The sequence below is a fragment of the Diorhabda carinulata genome, chromosome 5 (assembly GCF_026250575.1).
Source record: "Diorhabda carinulata isolate Delta chromosome 5, icDioCari1.1, whole genome shotgun sequence".
Classification (NCBI taxonomy): domain Eukaryota; kingdom Metazoa; phylum Arthropoda; class Insecta; order Coleoptera; family Chrysomelidae; genus Diorhabda; species Diorhabda carinulata.
In genome coordinates, this window is record NC_079464.1 from 31,126,988 (window position 1) to 31,149,967 (window position 22,980).

Genomic DNA, 22,980 nt, shown 5'->3' on the forward strand with positions numbered 1-22,980 from the left:
ATTTGGCTGCCATATTTCTTTTTAACGGACAAATCACAATCGAGGTGGGCGGAGTAAAAAGTTTGAAGTGAGAGTAGCTGGACCCAAAGGAATTTCGGTTTTTTTTATTGTTTTCTATAATTGACAGATAATTTTAGGTTAGAACGGATGTGGCAAATGAAACTATTTTTTAATTATGCTCAGTACAATTGAAACAAAACGTTGGCTTATCAGTATTTGTTATAATGACTAACACCTGAACGAACCTTTGCTCTTGTAACAAAAAGGTTTTAAGTATTTATATATAAAATGGCAGTAGATACTGAATCTTCGGTAATAAACTGGTCAGCTGAGCAAACCAAAATCTATTTAAAAAACGAAGGTCTTTCGGAACAAAGCCTTATAATATTATGTGAAGAAAATGGAGTAGATGGAAAATGTTTGCTACTTTTGAATGATAGCGATTTTGGCCAAGATCCATTGAACAGATTAAATTTAAAAGACAGAAAGTGCCTTTATTTACTATGCAAGTTATTACAGAGGGAAAATCAAAATACTCTTCAAACACTTGGTATTTTAGAACAACATTGTCATACTTACACATGCCAAAATCATTATATGTAAGTACTTGGTTTTAATAGGTGAGTTAAATGTTTATTAGTTATAATTTAATATTATAGTAAAACCGAGAGTGAATACGGAGATTCTGAAAGAATATCTCCGCCTTTATCTGAAGATGGCAAACCGAAGTATCCACCTGAGAAAAGAAAAGCATTTTTGAGCTTTATGTATGTAGTTGCAGTTACTTGGATTACTGCTTTCGTTATGGTTATAGTACATGACAGAGTACCTGATATGGAAAAATATCCTCCTCTTCCAGATATATTTTTAGATAACGTTCCTCTAATTCCTTGGGCTTTCGATATGTGTGAAATAACAGGCACATTACTGTTTACCATGTGGCTCATCGTATTAATTTTTCACAAATATAGGTGAGTACTATTAAACTTTGCAGGGGTGAATATGTCAAGTGTCTATTTGTAGATTCATCTTAATGAGAAGATTTTTCGCTCTTTCCGGGACGGTTTTCCTTTTACGTTGTGTTACAATGTTGATAACTTCCTTAAGCGTCCCAGGTTCTCATTTACAGTGCCAACCTCGGTTCTATACGACCCAAGCGAACGGAATTTTCGCTGATTTGGCTAGAAAATTATCCCAAGCGTTCGTGATTTGGAGAGGCGCCGGTTTATCCATAAGAGGTGTAAGAACTTGTGGTGATTACATGTTCAGTGGACATACAGTGGCGTTAACAATGTTAAATTTTTTTATTACCGAATGTAAGTATTAAAAAATTATATATGAATATATATAAAAAAAATTATATCGAACGTGTTTTAGATACCCCAAGACATATTTATTACCTCCACACTCTCTCCTGGATGATGAATATGTTCGGGATATTTTTCATATTAGCTGCTCACGAGCATTATTCCATTGATGTCTTTGTAGCTTTCTATATTTCTAGTAGATTGTTTTTGTATTATCACACTTTATCTAATAACCAGGCTTTGATGCAAAGGGATTCCACAAGGACTCGGTAAGTACATTATACTTTTTAAAAACAATGTTTTAGATAAAGTTAAAAAGATGATCAAAAGAAAGCATCGCAAAACCCGATACTGGACCGAAGAAATATTAAAATGGTTAAGAGGAAAATATGAGTAAAATCAAAGGAAATAAGGAGGCATACAAAACAACAAAAAACAGAAATAAATTAGGGAAGCAAAAAAGGAAACGAAATAGAAAAAAAGTGGATGAAAAGTAAAATTCCAATACTCTGATGTTCGAAAGGGCATAAAGGGGTTCTGGAGAAGATGTTTTGGATGAAAAATTTTAGGAAAAACAAAAGTTTCAGTAGATTACAATATTTCAAGACCGATATTAATCAATTTCAAAAGAGCTGGATGTGTAATTGTGTTGTAAAGTGTGTGTTTAGTTATCAAAAATTCAAATTTATTCAAAGTTTATAATTTATGTTTTTTTTTACAGTGTTTGGTTTCCACTTTTTTCATATTTTGAATCTAGCGTCGAAGGTATAATTCCAAACGAATACGAATCGCCGAAACAAATAGCTGGAAATATTGTTAAATTTATACACGGATTATTTTTCGATGTCAAAAGGCAGATATCTCAATCGTTTAGGTCTGCGCCCTTTCAAGGAACGTCAGTAAAGAGGAGTCGGACTGCCTTGGATAATAATAGAAATTCGAAAACTAATAGCAAAACAAGTATTAACACAGAGGACAGTAAGAATAAGTAATTGAATTTTAAATCGGTACAACTAAAGGGACATTCAGCCTATTAATTAATTTATTTAATATTAATGTGAAAAAAAAATGAAAAAGAGAGAATTTTGACTTAACCTTGCCCCTAAATGTCTTTACTATCTTCCAAATTTTTTTTTTATTAATATATTTACATATTTACCTTAACAAGTTTTGATGTATCTGAACCGTTATCGAATAATTCTTTGTCTTATTGTTTAATTCAGAATCGCATTTCTAATATACAGGATTTTCTGGTCAATGTGAATGGTATTTTCTAAAGTCTTTAGTGCCTTGGATTGAAACCTTCGAATTATGTTAACCGATATCGATTTGGCACAACCCCAAACTTGGATTCCTTATTACCATAAGGGTTTAAGGACAGTTTTATAGATTAGAAGGTTGTTGGTTATTTAAAATTTCAATTTTCATCCTATGAGCTTATATTTTCGACGAAAATTGATGTCTAAATATTTTCTTTTAGTCTAGGTACTTCATTTCGATAACATTGTAATTATTCGAACAGGTTTCGTTGGAAATTTTAGTTAATTGGCACAATAACGACAATTTTTGTCTCGATTACTAATTAAAGTGATATTTATAGATCATGTGATTAAATACTTAATATTTGGGATCATATAAACTTATTAAATTATCCAAAAGTAGTTGTGTGTTCAATTTTTTTTTGTCAATCGAAAACTACATGATTTTATGTCCTTCTAATCTCATTTAATTGTATGTGATTATTTTTCTGCCCAAAAACTTAATTTGGTTCTTTGTATAGGCGTATAGTGATAAAATATCTTATAATTTTCAAATTTTAAAAAAAAATAGTGAAAAAAACTGGTAAACCAAAAATTGATAACACTGCCAGCTTCCATAATATACTAAAATTTTTTTACTTCAAATTCTGATTAAACAGCATCATCTTCAAAATGTTTTAATCGCTTAGAAATAAAATTTTGGATGAAGTTGTTTCGGCTGGACACTCTGTATACTTGAGTAGTGACTATTCATGCACAAATTAGGAATTTGTCTTCATCTTCCTCTTAGAATGGTAATTTAGAAATTTCTTATTAAGTAAGTTATTTATACCGGTTTAAAAATATTGATTACTCATTTTTTGTTGCAATTTTTCTTCTTTTGACTGGGTTTCGTAAGAGTGGCTTGTAACCTAATCCGATACAATTTCATATCTATTGTGATTCTCTAAATATAGAGTATCTATCAGATTAGAGACCGAATCTTTAATGCGGTACCTTGCTAGGGCTTCCCTGTCTAGTACTTGGAATCTCAGTGACCCAAAATGTGCTCCGCTGGTACTTGCAGTTCATAGAATCTCCACTTTCAATTTTAGTATCTTTTTACAAACAGTTTTGATAATTTTTATCAACAAATCTGTTATGACTATTGGCAATTGTAATTAAAACTGTTTCGCTTCTCTGTAACCAGGTTCCGGTTCCATAATTGGCATTAACGGAGCATCTTTGGTTATAGTTCCCAATTACATCTGTCTTAGTACCTTCCAGTAGGTTACATCCATCTAAGATTCCACAGAATTTATCTAAGGGCTCCTCTAGGAACCACTTCAATCTTGTTAACCTGGTTCCGGTTCCATAATTGGCATTAATGGAGCCTCTTTGGTCGTTTATATGTTATATCCATCCATCATAATTATGATATTGAATTCATTCGAGATATTGTTTTCTTGTGTAGATTGTGGGATGACTTTTTCCATTTGAATTTGTTCTTACCCATGTTTGTGGACAGTACGAATGAATATTTGTAAAATGTATACAAAACTTGCTTGTACGATAAGAAGTTTCCAAATTATTGAGCGCCACTATATATTTAAAAAAAAAAATGAACTGAGGTAATGATTAGACTGTTTAAATATTTTATTTAGAATGAATTTTTCTTATAACCAAAGACTTGCATCTTGTTAGTTTTGCTTCTACGAAATGTTGTTTCCAAGAATAATTCCACAGTTTTGGTTTTAATGGAAAAATTGTATTTCCAAGTGTCATAAGTTGCGATTTAGAGTTTAAATTTGCCAAAAATGTTTTTTTGTTTTAAATAAAATACATTTTGTGGAAATGATTCTTGGATTGTAAATGTTGCAGGGACCATTTATATATATTTCATAAAAATTAGGGTTAATCTTCCATTTTAATCTAGTTTCTTTTTCCAAAAATGATAATTTTGAAAAAAGTGTACCTTCCAAAGTTTAATTTATTAGATATTTATAGAACGTTTAGGTCAAATTGTAAATTATTTATTTATATGTCCATATTATTGTTAAATTTACAAGTTTGATTTGATTTTTGAATAAAAATATTGAAATGTTTTTGGAGATTTTTTTTATTTAAATCTTTTATTGTAAAAAATGTTTTCCTTATCAACTTTTTTCATGATAACACAGTCTTTAACAGGAAACATTCAAATTAAAAAGAAACGTAAAAAAAAAATAAAACTGTAATACACTATTTGAGAGAAAAAAAATTGATAAAATAATTACTCATCTTAAAAACTAATTACAAAGGTCGTAGAGTGTATATGGAACATATTTTTCTCTTAAATAAAACTGCAAATATTCAAAATATCAGAATACGAAAAGATTTTTCATTAAAAATTTCCCCAACTAATTTATAGGTACAAAAGAAAACTAAAACCAAAATATTTGAGTATTAAAATATATACAAGAGTCTTCTTGAACGTGAAGATGAACTTTGAGTAGTAGAAAATGAAGAAACAATCAAATAAATAAAAGAATAAAGGTAGTTTACCCAAATTGAAGATAATCCGTCTTCGAGAAGCTACAATTCCAAAAAAAGGACATTTTACAAAATTATTCAAGTAATAGGAAGAGTTTTCTTGACCTAAAGAAGAATGAAGAACATAGCAGGATGATAAAAGGATTGAAAATAGTATCGTATAAAAAATAATACAAACTTAACAAAAAATAGAGCCTTTTGGGGCTTGTATTTACAATCTGGTCAACTAATGTATCGAAATAGAGAAATATAATAAAAGAAAATGAAGAAACAATTGAAGAAAGGAAAAATGGAGGCTTTTACACAAGTTGAAGATAATTCGTCTTGATGAAGTCTTTATAAGTCTTCGAGAAGCTGTAATTTCAAAAAAAAGTGCACGAAAGCCAAATTATTTAAGAAAAAAGAAGATATTGAAAATATATGAAAGTTTCATTGAATCTGAAGATGAATGAAGAACATGGCAGGATAAAACAATTTTTGAAAATGGTATCGTAAGAAAAATAATGCAAATATAACTAAAAATAGATCCACTGTGACTTGTATTTACAATCTAGTCAACTAATGTATCATAATAGAGGAATATAATAACAGGAAATGAAGAAACAATGAAAAAGATGGAAAAATTGAGGCTTTCACACAAATTGAAGATAATTGAAGTTATTTTGACAATCTTATTCCACTAATATGTAAAAATAGAGAAATCGAACAATAGAATACGAAGAAACGATGAAAAAGAAAGAAGATAGAAGTACTATAGGTGTACAAAGAACATGGTGGAATAAAAATGGGCTTGGAAGTACTACAAAAGCAAATATTATAATAGATTCAATGAAATAACAAAAAAAAATGATCAATTGAAGTTATTTTGACAATCTGATTCCACTAATATGTCAAAATAGAGAAATCGAACAATAGAATATGAAGAAACGATGAAAAAGAAAGAAGATAGAAGTACTATAGGTGTACAAAGAACATGGTGGAATAAAAATGGGCTTGGAAGTACTACAAAAGCAAATATTATAATAGATTCAATGAAATAACAAAAAAAAATGATCCATTGAAGTTATTTTGACAATCTGATTCCACTAATATGTAAAAATAGAGAAATCGAACAATAGAATACGAAGAAACGATGAAAAAGAAAGAAGATAGAAGTACTATAGGTGTACAAAGAACATGGTGGAATAAAAATGGGCTTGGAAGTACTACGAAAGCAAATATTATAATAGATTCAATGAAATAACAAAAAAAAAAATGATCCATTGAAGTTATTTTGACAATCTGATTCCACTAATATGTAAAAATAGAGAAATCGAACAATAGAATACGAAGAAACGATGAAAAAGAAAGAAGATAGAAGTACTATAGGTGTACAAAGAACATGGTGGAATAAAAATGGGCTTGGAAGTACTACAAAAGCAAATATTATAATAGATTCAATGAAATAACAAAAAAAAATGATCCATTGAAGTTATTTTGACAATCTGATTCCACTAATATGTAAAAATAGAGAAATCGAACAATAGAATACGAAGAAACGATGAAAAAGAAAGAAGATAGAAGTACTATAGGTGTACAAAGAACATGGTGGAATAAAAATGGGCTTGGAAGTACTACGAAAGCAAATATTATAATAGATTCAATGAAATAACAAAAAAAAATGATCAATTGAAGTTATTTTGACAATCTGATTCCACTAATATGTAAAAATAGAGAAATCGAACAATAGAATACGAAGAAACGATGAAAAAGAAAGAAGATAGAAGTACTATAGGTGTACAAAGAACATGGTGGAATAAAAATGGGCTTGGAAGTACTACAAAAGCAAATATTATAATAGATTCAATGAAATAACAAAAAAAAATGATCCATTGAAGTTATTTTGACAATCTGATTCCACTAATATGTAAAAATAGAGAAATCGAACAATAGAATACGAAGAAACGATGAAAAAGAAAGAAGATAGAAGTACTATAGGTGTACAAAGAACATGGTGGAATAAAAATGGGCTTGGAAGTACTACAAAAGCAAATATTATAATAGATTCAATGAAATAACAAAAAAAAATGATCCATTGAAGTTATTTTGACAATCTGATTCCACTAATATGTAAAAATAGAGAAATCGAACAATAGAATACGAAGAAACGATGAAAAAGAAAGAAGATAGAAGTACTATAGGTGTACAAAGAACATGGTGGAATAAAAATGGGCTTGGAAGTACTACGAAAGCAAATATTATAATAGATTCAATGAAATAACAAAAAAAAATGATCAATTGAAGTTATTTTGACAATCTGATTCCACTAATATGTAAAAATAGAGAAATCGAACAATAGAATACGAAGAAACGATGAAAAAGAAAGAAGATAGAAGTACTATAGGTGTACAAAGAACATGGTGGAATAAAAATGGGCTTGGAAGTACTACGAAAGCAAATATTATAATAGATTCAATGAAATAACAAAAAAAAAAATGATCCATTGAAGTTATTTTGACAATCTGATTCCACTAATATGTCAAAATAGAGAAATCGAACAATAGAATACGAAGAAACGATGAAAAAGAAAGAAGATAGAAGTACTATAGGTGTACAAAGAACATGGTGGAATAAAAATGGGCTTGGAAGTACTACGAAAGCAAATATTATAATAGATTCAATGAAATAACAAAAAAAAAATGATCCATTGAAGTTATTTTGACAATCTGATTCCACTAATATGTCAAAATAGAGAAATCGAACAATAGAATACGAAGAAACGATGAAAAAGAAAGAAGATAGAAGTACTATAGGTGTACAAAGAACATGGTGGAATAAAAATGGGCTTGGAAGTACTACGAAAGCAAATATTATAATAGATTCAATGAAATAACAAAAAAAAATGATCAATTGAAGTTATTTTGACAATCTGATTCCACTAATATGTCAAAATAGAGAAATCGAACAATAGAATACGAAGAAACGATGAAAAAGAAAGAAGATAGAAGTACTATAGGTGTACAAAGAACATGGTGGAATAAAAATGGGCTTGGAAGTACTACGAAAGCAAATATTATAATAGATTCAATGAAATAACAAAAAAAAAATGATCCATTGAAGTTATTTTGACAATCTGATTCCACTAATATGTCAAAATAGAGAAATCGAACAATAGAATACGAAGAAACGATGAAAAAGAAAGAAGATAGAAGTACTATAGGTGTACAAAGAACATGGTGGAATAAAAATGGGCTTGGAAGTACTACGAAAGCAAATATTATAATAGATTCAATGAAATAACAAAAAAAAATGATCAATTGAAGTTATTTTGACAATCTGATTCCACTAATATGTAAAAATAGAGAAATCGAACAATAGAATACGAAGAAACGATGAAAAAGAAAGAAGATAGAAGTACTATAGGTGTACAAAGAACATGGTGGAATAAAAATGGGCTTGGAAGTACTACAAAAGCAAATATTATAATAGATTCAATGAAATAACAAAAAAAAAAATGATCCATTGAAGTTATTTTGACAATCTGATTCCACTAATATGTCAAAATAGAGAAATCGAACAATAGAATACGAAGAAACGATGAAAAAGAAAGAAGATAGAAGTACTATAGGTGTACAAAGAACATGGTGGAATAAAAATGGGCTTGGAAGTACTACGAAAGCAAATATTATAATAGATTCAATGAAATAACAAAAAAAAATGATCAATTGAAGTTATTTTGACAATCTGATTCCACTAATATGTCAAAATAGAGAAATCGAACAATAGAATACGAAGAAACGATGAAAAAGAAAGAAGATAGAAGTACTATAGGTGTACAAAGAACATGGTGGAATAAAAATGGGCTTGGAAGTACTACGAAAGCAAATATTATAATAGATTCAATGAAATAACAAAAAAAAAATGATCCATTGAAGTTATTTTGACAATCTGATTCCACTAATATGTAAAAATAGAGAAATCGAACAATAGAATACGAAGAAACGATGAAAAAGAAAGAAGATAGAAGTACTATAGGTGTACAAAGAACATGGTGGAATAAAAATGGGCTTGGAAGTACTACGAAAGCAAATATTATAATAGATTCAATGAAATAACAAAAAAAAATGATCCATTGAAGTTATTTTGACAATCTGATTCCACTAATATGTCAAAATAGAGAAATCGAACAATAGAATACGAAGAAACGATGAAAAAGAAAGAAGATAGTAGTACTATAGGTGTACAAAGAACATGGTGGAATAAAAATGGGCTTGGAAGCAATGGGCTTGACAATTAGGTCCACTAATATGTCAAAATGGATCAATCAAGTGATAAAAATGGAAAAAAATGAGTAACTACATAGATTTTCAAGCTCGATATGTATTTAATAAACTTAAAGAAGCTGGAATGCCCAGAGGGACACAACGAACGAACCCTTTAATATGTTTGGGGTAGATTTTCATCAACAATGTAGATACCAGGGTAACAATATATGTTTAACCAAAAAACTATTTCATCAAGAAAAAATTGATAATTTGCTGTAAGCTAACAAAATAATTCTAAGGAAAAAGAAAAGATTTCATTGAATATTCCATATACCCGCCACTCAAAACACAAATTAAAATACAGACTAATAACAAAAATAAAAAAATGTTTCTCATTTAACCAACATGCTTTCCACAGCCATTTTAATCAGTTTAGCTTCTTTCAGTTGTTTCATCGGAGGATTCGATTGACAGAAATTGTTGAGCTGTTTCAACAGATCTTTCAGTACTTTTGGTATGAAATTTTTCGTGGTGGGACAATCGGGTAGAACGCAGAGGAAACCGGCACGGATGTAACTGAAACGATCAATATTATTGAGATTTAACAATCGTATGACTCAATTTCGTCCATTACCTCAATTTGAGATCCGTATTTTTATTTAGTTCCACACTGAGTTGCTGGATGAGTGCTAACAGGCAACTTTGTTGTAATAGACATTCGTCTCCGAATAAAGTTTGGATATCCACCCTTTCGCATACGTAAATTACGTAACTTAAATTTTCAGCACTTAATGCGAGTTGGAAAGCATCATCGTAATTATTCCTCAATAATAAATGTTGAATTTGGTTCATCGTAATCGCCTTAAAAAAATAATATTCATATTATATATACATCACTAATAAAATATCAATTTATTAAATCAACATGGTAATGCCACCCTTAGTGGGGAGATTATTCAATTTTTGATTATATTATCAATCAATAAGGCACTGGTCTGATATCTAGAGGGTGGTTGGTTGATTAGTTGGTACCATTTTTCAATCGAGAAAGGCTTAGCTTCAAAAATATTATGGTAAAGCTGAAAAATGTCTAGAAAAGCCCAAAACTGAATTCAAAGACACCAAAAAGTCATCATATCACCATTTTACCTGATCATGTTGGAAAATTACACTAAAAATAATTTAAGAAAGGGCCAAAATCAAATTTAAGATACCAAGAAGTTGCCATATCACCATTTTACTTGAGTACGATAAGAATTTTTGAAAATTATGGTAGTAAAGGTCAGTTACACTAAAAATAATTTAAGAAAGGGCCAAAATCAAATTTAAGATACCAAGAAGTTACCATATCACCATTTTACTTGAGTACGATAAGAATTTTTGAAAATTATGGTAGTAAAGGTCAGTTACACTAAAAATAATTTAAGAAAGGGCCAAAATCAAATTTAAGATACCAAGAAGTTACCATATCACCATTTTACTTGAGTACGATAAGAATTTTTGAAAATTATGGTAGTAAAGGTCAGTTACACTAAAAATAATTTAAGAAAGGGCCAAAATCAAATTTAAGATACCAAGAAGTTACCATATCACCATTTTACTTGAGTACGATAAGAATTTTTGAAAATTATGGTAGTAAAGGTCAGTTACACTAAAAATAATTTAAGAAAGGGCCAAAATCAAATTTAAGATACCAAGAAGTTACCATATCACCATTTTACTTGAGTACGATAAGAATTTTTGAAAATTATGGTAGTAAAGGTCAGTTACACTAAAAATAATTTAAGAAAGGGCCAAAATCAAATTTAGAGACACCAAAAAAGATCAAGTCACCATTTTACTTGAGTACGATAAGGATTTTTGTAATTATGGTAGTAAAGGTCAGTTACACTAAAAATAATGTCCAGAAAAGCCCAAAATCAAGTTTAGAGACAACAAGAAGTTGCCATATCACCATTTTATTTGAGTACGATAAAGATTTTGATAAATTAGAGCAGTAAAGGGCAGTTACACTAAAAAAAAGTCTAAGGAAGCCAAAAATCAAATTAAGAGACACCAAAAAATGATCATATCATCATTTTAGTTGAGCATATTGATAAGAACAGAACAAGAATATCTAGAGCACTTCACACGTTAAATAATTAATTCGAAATACCTTTTAGATCATTTTCATTGTGAATTTTGAATTTCAACATTTATTTTGACAGTTGGATCATCCTTTAAAAACAAAAATACTTAATGAGGATAACGAACTTACATGTGTGTCTACATGCGGGGATGGAGTCACTGCCCTGGATCTAACTGCATTCATTACACTGTCTTCGAAAACTGTAGCGTGATTTTTAAAACCTTCTTTCACTTGATCACTTATTACATCTCGAATGTTGTTGACTAGCTTATCATTCATACTGAAAATAAATTTTTTTCATAAATTAATCCACAAATTTTCGTTCAAATCCTCCTAGAATTATAAAGATTAAATAAAATATCAACCCTACACAATTAAATAGGAATTTCTTTGAACCATTCGTGATTGTAGGACGTTTTGACGTTTCTGGACATCTCAAGAAGTTCCTCTTTTAGCTCATACGGTTACGAATCTGTTTTTGATGGCTCTGGCTCAAATTATGGAGTAGTTGCCCCTTTTTTAGCACGGCTGTCTGCTTATTCATTGTCGGTACACCCTGATAGCCAAGTAGCCACATTAGGATTACAATCCAGCTCCTAGTGGTACCTTTGAACTATTTGTATACCAGACAAATGCATTTTAAGCTAGCACAGGATCTTTATTGAGGCTTTTGACCCATTGGTTTGTCACTGTTAAACGATATTCACACTATTCACTGCTACCATTACACCAACACTCGCAATTCCACTATCCGAAACAGTTTTTGTTCACTTTCAGTCTCTGAAGATGATTAATTGTATGTCCAATAATCCTGTATAAGTAACAAGAAAAGAATTGGACTTTTAACATACCTTTTAAAAACGATATTAAATTGTTTGTGTAGTTCCGAAGTAAGAGTACTGGTTAATTTATCGGCATTAGTTTTCATGGTATCAGAAACGGTTTGCATTTGCACGATAAGATCTTTTCCTTTTTCCTGTACTCTCCTCTGTTTATCCATATAACTTTCCACGGATGCGGTATCTAAAAACAAAACATTATAAACAACATTTCCAATCCAAAATAAAAAGTGATTTTCTTCATTTACATTCTTTAGTGCCACGTGTAAACGTCTCGTTGATTTGTTGGAACATCTGTCCGCACACACGTTCCCATGAAGGTATTAAAGACGAAGAAATTATGTCACGATAACATTTTTCTAAACTAGGAGCTACGATATTTACCACAGATACACTCAGAGTATCCGCTAAAGTCTAAAACAGTAAAAATCACAATTAAATTAGAATACGGATGAATATTACATGGTTTTACCTTGCTGTTAAAAGCTTTAGATATATTGTCACGTAACAAAATATCAGTGTGATTCAATTTTTGAGTATATTGACTCTCTATTTGATGCCTGTAAGTTTCCATTTGATTCTGCACTACAGGTAAAACGGCGTTTTTAATTTCGTGCGTTATAATTTGTTGTAGCTTCTCCGATAGAGTTTTGATTGATTGTTGATTGGAGGTTTCCAACATTTTCGCTATTTGTAATTGTTGTTTTGACATAGTTAATTCTATTTCTTTGATATATTCATCTTTATCGAATCTTTCATCGTGTAATTTTTGTATCAGTACGTTTTGTTCGCGAATTAAATTTTCTAAAGCGTTTATTCTATAACCTAACAGCTGTAGCTGGGATTTTTCTTCGTTTACACTCAACCTAAAAGGATTCACTCAATTTATGACAAAGATAAGTTTAAAATGAAATAATCAGGGATAAAACTGTTCAAAATGTAAACATAAAAGTGTCTGGAATAGAAAAAAAGGAAATATGTGTTTGAATTTTATAAATAAGAGGAAGTGTGTTTATTTTTTCTTGTACAATGAGATTCAATTGTTTTAAACCATCACAAATTGCTTCTTTTTTGTTTAATTAATAGGAAAGTTAACATAGAAAAGTCTACAAAATAGCAAAAAAAAGTATGCCGATTAACTATTTTATTTTGTTTTACTCAAGCTATTTAAATTTATAAACACTTTTGTTGGTTGTCTTTTTTATATTTTCACACTTTTTTTTAATAATATCTGTTTATATTCGTTTTTATTAGAAAACAATTATATTTACAACGAAATATAAGATTAACAAGTAAATAAAATTGTTTAGAAGATACGAACTTACTTTGATTATTTGAAAACAAATAGATTTGTTAAAATCACAAAAGAATTTAAAAAAATGTTTGTTAATATTGAAAAAACTACAAAAAGAAAAAAATAAACTTCAAAAACAAAACATAGATATCCAATAGTGTCAAAAACATAACCTCGAAATGCGAATTCACCGCGGAATTTTTATTGCGATGTTGTCGGGTTGTTCTATAAAAATTTATTACCAAGAAAAATAATATGGAATTGAGTAAATCTATAAAATTGAACATTGGCAACAAAGCTAATGAGGGATGACGTGGATGAAACATTCATAGGCGGGAAATTATTCAATATTTGAATATCAACGTAATTAGGGATTTACGAGGATTATATATAAAAAATGGGGGAGATAATAAAATAAAATAATGAAAATACCGACAGAAAAATGTTGGTCGAGAAATTTATGTTATAGGGCAAATTGGGGTAATTTTATATTATGACGGTTTTTTGGCTGTAGAAAGTCGAAAAATCGCCAAATGCAAGAATTCTTTTTTGATTTCTGTTTTTTTTGTTTTAACATGTTATCATAAACGATATTTTCTTAATATAATCAGGGACATTTGCATGTAGGATATAAAGATTTGACACATGACCCCGATATAGGAAAACTTTTCCTCTGCAGGGCTGAAATTGTTGTGGATTAACGAGGGGCAGTGTGATATAAACTGAAATAATGGAAGCGAAAAGTGATTCACAGCTTTTTCGATGAGTAATAGATAGTTTTTATTACTAGTAAAGGTGAGTACAACTGCAACTGTAGGGCAGATCAATTGGCAGGTTCACAAGGTTACAAAAAAACCGTTGTATACCTAGGTTAGGTTCAAAATAAGTCTGATATAACAATATTTTTCTTAATATTACCCAATAATGAAGTATAAACAATTATATGTGAGAAAATAACAATTTTGAGGGGAAGATTTATTATTTCAAGCTTAAAAACATGAAAAATCAATATTTTTATGTATAGATTTAAAAAAAATATTTGAAAACTTTATTATGATTACTTGTAAAAAAGTTATTGCTAATTATAAGTGAATATATTATAATAAAAATTCAATTTTTCACATAATCATTATTCTTTTGTTTCTGGTGGATCTGGGACACGTGTAGAGTCAGTCCATCTCCAAAGTCTCCTACATTTTACTCCATTTTATTAGATATTTCTCTTCTTATTGCCGCTATCTCAACTTCCTCTTTCCACGTTTTCCTTTGCCTCCCTTTTTATTTCTTTTTTGCTGTTCTGTTAATACATTGTGCACCAACATTTTTTTCTACTTACATTTGTTTCTCCTTTTATCTTCCATCTTCAAGACTCGTATCTTCTTTGTCTTTACTTCCAAGTCCTTGTTTCGGTTCCGAAAGTGAGTAAAGGGAGTGACTACCCCTTTAAAACCCCCTGTTTTTATTTCTTTCAACACTAGGAAGGTATTTTTAATGATTCTAAATATTTTTACTGCTGTTCCTGTTTATTTTCTGTGTTACATTCTCTATTCTTCTATCTTCCTTACATGTCTCATTTCCATACTCCGTATCTTCTTTGTCTTTACTTCGAAGTCCTTGTTTCGGTTCCGAAAGTGAGTAAAGGGAGTCACTACCCCTTTAAAACCCCCTGTTTTTATTTCTTTCAACACTAGGAAGGTATTTCTAATGATTCTAAAGATTTTTACTGCTGTTCCTGTTTATTTTCTGTGTTACATTCTCTATTCTTCTATCTTCCTTACATATCTCATTTCCATACTCCGTATCTTCTTTGTCTTTACTTCGAAGTCCTTGTTTCGGTTCCGAAAGTGAGTAAAGGGAGTGACTACCCCTTTAAAACCCCCTGTTTTTATTTCTTTCAACACTAGGAAGGTATTTTTAATGATTCTAAAGATTTTTACTGCTGTTCCTGTTTATTTTCTGTGTTACATTCTCTATTCTTCTATCTTCCTTACATATCTCATTTCCATACTCCGTATCTTCTTTGTCTTTACTTCGAAGTCCTTGTTTCGGTTCCGAAAGTGAGTAAAGGGAGTCACTACCCCTTTAAAACCCCCTGTTTTTATTTCTTTCAACACTAGGAAGGTATTTTTAATGATTCTAAAGATTTTTACTGCTGTTCCTGTTTATTTTCTGTGTTACATTCTCTATTCTTCTATCTTCCTTACATATCTCATTTCCATACTCCGTATCTTCTTTGTCTTTACTTCGAAGTCCTTGTTTCGGTTCCGAAAGTGAGTAAAGGGAGTCACTACCCCTTTAAAACCCCCTTGTTTTTATTTCTTTTAACACTAGGAAGGTATTTTTAATGATTCTAAAGATTTTTACTGCTGTTCCTGTTTATTTTCTGTGTTACATTCTCTATTCTTCTATCTTCCTTACATATCTCATTTCCATACTCCGTATCTTCTTTGTCTTTACTTCGAAGTCCTTGTTTCGGTTCCGAAAGTGAGTAAAGGGAGTCACTACCCCTTTAAAAACCCCTGTTTCTATTTCTTTATTTACCAGGAAGGTATTTCAATATTTTCTTCTTTACTTCATCTACGTTTCTACCATATTCTGGTGTTTTTGTAGTTAGATATTGAAAGTTATTCATTCGTTCCACTTCTATAATAATTATTTTTGTTTTCTTCTCATTTATCTTCGTATAAATCTGATAACGTATCAATTTTCTGGTACCCAATAATATTAAACTACCAAAATACGAATTAAACTTATAAATTTAAGAAATTGAATTAATTTAAATAAGAAAAACTAACCTTAGTTCGTTCCTTAATGCTTCATCTTTGATGACTTCGTTTTCTTCGACCATCGGTATAGTTGGCCATACAATATCGTTGTTCAATTTCTCTTGATAATTGATATTATTCTGTTTGGAATAATCTTGTTTTGTTTCTTTTTCCGTTTCCTGCATTTTGGGTAGGTTTTCGAAGAATTCTTGACTGTCGTAGTTGGAATTGTTCAACGATAATATTTCTTGTACTTCTCTACTGGGACTGGAGCCCCCGCTGGCGAAATTATCCTTCTGCGGTCGTTGGAAATCGATCAGATTTTCGACGACGACGTCGTTCACTTCAGATAGAGGAGCTTCCATAGAATTCGAAGTTTCGTTTCGAACACTATTCGGTCTGGAGGCACATCCCGGGGTGAAATCATCCGGGGTCATTAGAGTGAGGTTAGAATTGCTCTTTTGTTGGATTAATAGCGAGACGGATTCTTGTAGATCGTCTAATTTGGGGAGTTTTCCTTTATCCTCCACTTTTTCCGAAGGATTATTCAAAGTGTTGTGGTACATGGTCTCCGGGTAAAAGGATATATTACATTCCTGGAATTTTTTCGGTTGTATAACTAATATTTTCAAGCAGACACTTTTCCTTTCGACGTCTTCGTCGAAATCGTCTCTTTCGTCGTATAAATCGTCGTTGGTGTTATCGTAAGAGAAAGGAACGTTACGACTGGCTGCTTCCAGTATGTGGAAACTGAGGAACGGAGCCGGAAGTAAAAATTCTGCTAGCATTGTGACGTGCACGACTTTTTTTTCGTCGTTTCTGTCTAGTTGTAAGACGTACATCACCCTGTTGTTTATATCTGATACGACGAGATACTGGCCGGTGTAATCGAGGGAAATATTGAGGTAGAGACCGGATATTAAGCTGTTGGGGTCCGATTTGAAGTGGATTGTCTGAAGGCAAGTCCAAGTCTCACACGACCATAGTTTTATCTCTGAATTATTGTTGGCACCGGTTACTGTGAATTTCCAGCACCTAAAAACATATAAATATGAGAAAAAAATCTTTTAATGTATTTTTAAAGTCATTTGAGGGGAAAGAGACATTAAAGAAATTATTACATGAAATAATGTGTAGAAAAAATAGCTGGAAATGAAAAATTTTTATTATTAGGTAGTTTACAACATATTGACATGTTACCAAAAAAAAAAAAATAGGTGTAAAAAATGTTGATTTTACAGTATATTTTATGTCAATTGTAGTACAAGGATATTAAAAAAATTTGGTAACAAAAATAATGAAGGTATCTTCAAAAATCTGGGTTAAAACGAATATAAAGTATTTTAGAGGTCAAATGAACTACTATGATCATCTACAAGTGCCAAGAGGGCACACAAACTGGAAAAATTTCCAATACATCTTTAGAAATATACTTAAAATGGAATATAAAGAATTTTAGAGGTCAAATGAACTACTACAATAATCTAAAGGTACAAAAGGGGCACTTCAAATGGGAAAATCTCTAATACAACTTTAGAAATATACTTAAAATGGAATATAAAGAATTTTAGAGGTCAAATGAACTACTACAATAATCTAAAGGTACAAAAGGGGCACTTCAAATGGGAAAATCTCTAATACAACTTTAGAAATATACTTAAAATGGAATATAAAGTATTTTAGAGGTCAAATGAACTACTATGATCATCTACAAGTGCCAAGAGGGCGCACAAACTAGAAAAATTTCCAATACATCTTTAGAAATATACTTAAAATGGAATATAAAGAATTTTAGAGGTCAAATGAACTACTACAATAATATAAAGGTACAAAAGGGGCACTTCAAATGAGAAAATCTCTTTAGAAACTTTAGAAATATACTTAAAATGGAATATAAAGTATTTTAGAGGTCACATGAACTACTATGATCATCTACAAGTGCCAAAAGGGCACTCAAAATAAACGAATCTTCGATATACCTTGGAAAATTCAAGTGAAAACAAATTTATTTTTAAAAATCCATGTAAAAGCGATTATATAGTATTTTTAGAGGTCAAATGAACAACTAGGATCATCTTCAAAACAAAATGGGCACTCAAAATATATGAAAACATGTGAATTAATAGATTTCAAAGTCAAACGAATAGTTTTGAAGTTTCGATGAAACAAAATAACCAAAAGAACAGAAAAATGTCCATTTTTGGGTAAATCGCTTGAAAAAACAACTATATAATGTATTGAAAAGCAAAACTACACATTCTATAGTATGCTTTAAGGTCAAATGAACTACTACAATAATATAAAGGTACAAAAGGGGCACTCCAAATGGGAAAATTTCTAATACAACTTTAGAAATATACTTAAAATGGAATATAAAGTATTTTAGAGGTCAAATGAACTACTAGGATCATCTACAAGTGCCAAAAAGGCACTCAAAATAAACGAATCTTTAATATATCTTTGAAAATTCGTGTGAAAACAAATCTATTTTTGAAAATCCACGTAAAAACGATTATATAGTATTTTTAGAGGTCAAATGAACAACTAGGATCATCTTCAAAACAAAATGGGCACTCAAAATATATGAAAACATGTGAATTAATAGATTTCAAAGTCAAACGAATAGTTTTGAAGTTTCGATGAAACAAAATAACCAAAAGAACAGAAAAATGTCCATTTTTAGGTAAATCGCTTGAAAAAACAACTATATAATGTATTGAAAAGCAAAACTACACATTCTATAGTATGCTTTAAGGTCAAATGAACTACTACAATAATATAAAGGTACAAAAGGGGCACTCCAAATGGGAAAATTTCTAATACAACTTTAGAAATATACTTAAAATGGAATATAAAGTATTTTAGAGGTCAAATGAACTACTATGATCATCTACAAGTGCCAAGAGGGTGCACAAACTGGAAAAATTTCCAATACATCTTTAGAAATATACTTAAAATGGAATATAAAGTATTTTAGAGGTCAAATGAACTACTAGGATCATCTTCAAAATAAAATGGGCTCTCAAAATATATGAAAACATGTGAATTAAAAAGTTTAACGACAATTAAAGGATTTTTATGAAATAAAAATGTCAAAAAACAGAAAAATGTCCAGTTTTTAGTTGTCCTAAAATCAATCGAAGAACAACAATTTTCAAAATGATCTTGGACAACAAAAATTTATATTATATAGTATTTTCTATATCAATTAAACTACAATCGTCCAAAATGTATTAAAAATAACAAAAAAACAAGAATTCTAAAATCAATACAAGTATTAAAATATATCAAACCATTAAAAATAAAGTCAATTGAGTCCTCAAATGAAAGAATATATAGAAAAAATAGTTTTGAACAAAAAGAAATATTTATCCTAAAGCAAATCGAACAATTAAAATAAATTAAGTTAGAAAAAAAACGTTCATTTTACTGATATCCTTTAATAAAGGTCACCTTAAACAGTTATGACCCGAAAATAATTACTTAAAAAATAAATACTTAGAAAAAAAGGGAATGAAAGTGTGGAAATGTTAATGTCATTCTAATAAATAATAAATTCCACCGATATACTTACTCCGTACTATATTCTAAAACATTATCGATGAAAATAATTGAAGACAACGGACTACCATCATGAGGTCGCCATTCATGGAGACATTTTTGTTTTTCTGCATCAAACATGTATAACTGTAACGGAAATTATTCATACAATTATATACAGGTAGTACAAAAAAAATTTAAACAAGATAAGTGGACCATTAAGAGAAGTAACAAATATCACCGGAGAGGTTAGTACATCGTCCTGAGACACGTGATCCAAAACAGGATTAAATTGCTGCGATTTTTGATTCATTTTCTATCAGGAATAAGTAAAAATATGCTAAATATAAAAATCCAACATAATAATTAGTCTACTATAAATAAGATCTTCTACGTTAATATTTCCTCCTATGTCTTATATTAGGGTCCTACAAATAGGCCCTGATCCGCCACTGGTCAGATAACTAGTGCTCTTAAGTCCAAAAATTCTCAAAATCCACTGGTTTATACACTTTTGAATGACACACGAAAAAGCTAGAGTACTAACAAATATTTTTATAGTTATAGTCATCAAAAATGACAATTAAATCATTTATTGTTTTTAAATTTTATATAAAACACTCCCAAGCAAATGATTATTGTTATAACCAGTAATTTAAAGGCCGTAGTCATCTAAATTTTGAAAAATTTATTGTCACTACGACAAGAAAATGGAAATACAGAATAATATATATATATATAAAAATATGAATTACCTGGAAAAATTTCACATATCCATCGGCGGATGCTATAGCAATTGCAGTACCGTCTGATGAAAATGCGGCATCTACTACTTCCGTCTGGTATTTTATTTCTATGTAACCTTCATAACTATCGTTAAGATCAAGAGAACTACCTTTACCATATTTTTCAGTCAACATCGCCACATTGAATATATCAACTATAAAAAAAAATAATCCATATAGATTAATAAATATATCTTATGTCACTGTTTGATAAGGGAACATGCGAATCACCACCAAATATTGGTTTAAGATGGTATTGCCTCCTCGACAAATTGCAGGCTGTACCAACTGCAGCAACAATTGGAAAATAGTAACTCTAGGCTCGCAATACTAAATAATGGGGCCACCTGGTACACAAATAGCTCCAGAATGAATGGCTTGGTCACAAGCGCGGTTTCAACTAGGAAGACAGGGTCCTGACCCCTCCCAAACTGTCTTACTTTCAGGAAAAGATAAAACGAAAGTATCTAAGGTAAGAGCACCAGTGGCAGACACTTTAGAAGGGAAATTTTCACACCGTTCAATTATTTGGACTATGGCTATCAATATGTGCACCTACAAATCCCTTTTTTGGGGTGAATTACTCCTTTTGTCCTTTTTGTTACAGTTTTTGGTTGGTCCTTGCTTCATTTCTCAGCTTTCTTCATTCTTTTCTGTTCCTGCATTTTGCTTTTCAGTCTACTATCTAGGACCTGGTATCTTCTCAAATTCAGTTTCACCTGATATATCTTAGTCTGTTTCTGCCTCTTCAATCCTTGATAATTGAACAAAGATACAGATTAAAATATATTCCTCTTTCGTCTTATGAATCTGCTGCTCTAGGCTACAGCTCTATGATGGAAAGTCACTTATTTAACACGTTAAATACATGAAGGGGGATCAATTTCTAATTTATTCATTAAAAGATATATGGAGAGAATGATAAATAATTTTGAAGATCAAAATAGAGATTGTCAACTACAGGTACCCCATCTGGCTCTGGTGCTCTTACCTAACTCAACTTCTGACTATTAATTCGAGAAAAGAAATTTAAAAATTGTTTATAATATCTATTTTTATACTGAAAATAATTTTCATTATCATTGAACTACCGTCACACTAATATTCTCAGTTTTTAATAGTGTTAATTTCTTTAAAGTATACTAGAGTGCTTAATATCAGTTTTAAATCTTTGAATTACCACTTAAATTAATAAAATGAAGTATTAATAATAATAAAGATACTAAATATTATATTTACTTACCTTTGGTGCTGTTTAAAACGACAAACATTTTCTCTGGATCATCAGCACCATCCTCCTCATCTATAGACAAAAACGGGCACCATATCAACCTGTAACTTGTCTTCGGTCTACTTCCTTCAAATGGATAAATGTGTAAGAGTAAAGTGTAAGTGATTGCGAGTGGTTTATCATCAATTTGATAAACTAATATATTTCCTTCGCTATCGACACATCCTAAAATAATTTCCTCCCTGGAAAATGCAAACGAGATATCTTTGATATCATCTTTCAAGTTTTTTATAAGAGCTCTGTGTCCGGTTTCTTGATTAGTGACTCTCACCATACCACCATCTTTGCCTAAAAATAATTGGTTTGAAAGGTACCATTGGGGGTATAATTGAGTGTACCTTTCATGCCGTAAGCAATCACTTTTCCGTTAATGTGAGCGGCTACCAAATGTCCATGGTAGTAACGAAATTCCCAGTTGTAATCTATCCTATCAATCAATTTAACTTTGGAACTCCCGTGGCTGTGAACACCTTCGCTACAATGTATTACCACATTTTCTCCTTTTATGTCCGTGCAGAATTCGGTATCAGAGCCAGTATATTTGCTTTGAAGATAAACAAAATATATTTAAATTGTTCAACGTTTACTAATCGAACGTTTACTTACATATTTTGAACTAAATTTGGCATTGGGCCTATGCGAGGGGAAGTCATTGTGGTTGTTTACTTTATATTTATACTTTTATAAATTAATGCATTTCTTAGAATAAAGCCGACTATAATGTTAAAAAAATATTTTGACAATTTAATTGCAAGATTATGGGTATTAATTGTATTATAAGTTCTAAGAAAATTAATACATTATCATCGCTAAAATACAAACAAAAATAATAAAACTTTCACCGGTGGCCAAACCTGATTAATCCGCGATTTTAGAGTTTGACATTTGACAATTATTTACCATTTTCCATTAACCAATAATAATATATTTATAAAATTGTCCAATCATATATTTATACAAAATATCAAATAATATTTAAATTCATTGTAAAAATAACTATTTATATAAATTCAATAA

General features: G+C 30.2%; 2 protein-coding genes across 2 annotated transcripts; one reads left to right on the plus strand and one right to left on the minus strand.

The window, feature by feature from the left end:
* Positions 1-11: 11 nt before the first annotated feature.
* LOC130894615 (ceramide phosphoethanolamine synthase) lies at positions 12-4,650 on the plus strand. Its single transcript, XM_057801542.1, has 5 exons — positions 12-599; positions 660-971; positions 1,024-1,316; positions 1,378-1,576; positions 2,029-4,650. Exons 1-5 carry the CDS (start codon positions 289-291, stop codon positions 2,297-2,299), a joined length of 1,386 nt encoding a protein of 461 aa, XP_057657525.1. The 5' UTR covers positions 12-288; the 3' UTR covers positions 2,300-4,650.
* A 110-nt stretch (positions 4,651-4,760) lies between these two features.
* Positions 4,761-22,891, minus strand: LOC130894607 (enhancer of mRNA-decapping protein 4). The gene is made up of 12 exons (XM_057801526.1): positions 22,570-22,891; positions 22,302-22,507; positions 21,916-22,251; positions 20,643-20,827; positions 19,922-20,034; positions 16,378-17,382; positions 12,761-13,154; positions 12,537-12,702; positions 12,301-12,472; positions 11,579-11,729; positions 9,956-10,182; positions 4,761-9,897 (listed from the first exon to the last, which is right to left on the minus strand). Exons 1-12 carry the CDS (start codon positions 22,614-22,616, stop codon positions 9,714-9,716), a joined length of 3,186 nt encoding a protein of 1,061 aa, XP_057657509.1. The 5' UTR covers positions 22,617-22,891; the 3' UTR covers positions 4,761-9,713.
* Positions 22,892-22,980: the final 89 nt, after the last annotated feature.

Coding starts and splice junctions, on each gene's coding strand:
- LOC130894615 (XM_057801542.1), top strand. CDS start 289: ATGGCAGTAGATACTGAATCTTCGGTAATAAACTGGTCAGCTGAGCAA. Junction 972..1,023: donor TTAATTTTTCACAAATATAG/GTGAGTACTATT, acceptor GTCTATTTGTAG/ATTCATCTTAATGAGAAGAT. Junction 1,317..1,377: donor AAATTTTTTTATTACCGAAT/GTAAGTATTAAA, acceptor AACGTGTTTTAG/ATACCCCAAGACATATTTAT.
- LOC130894607 (XM_057801526.1), bottom strand. CDS start 22,616: ATGACTTCCCCTCGCATAGGCCCAATGCCAAATTTAGTTCAAAATAT. Junction 22,252..22,301: donor GATTGCTTACGGCATGAAAG/GTACACTCAATT, acceptor AATTATTTTTAG/GCAAAGATGGTGGTATGGTG. Junction 17,383..19,921: donor GTTTTAGAATATAGTACGGA/GTAAGTATATCG, acceptor ATATGTTTTTAG/GTGCTGGAAATTCACAGTAA.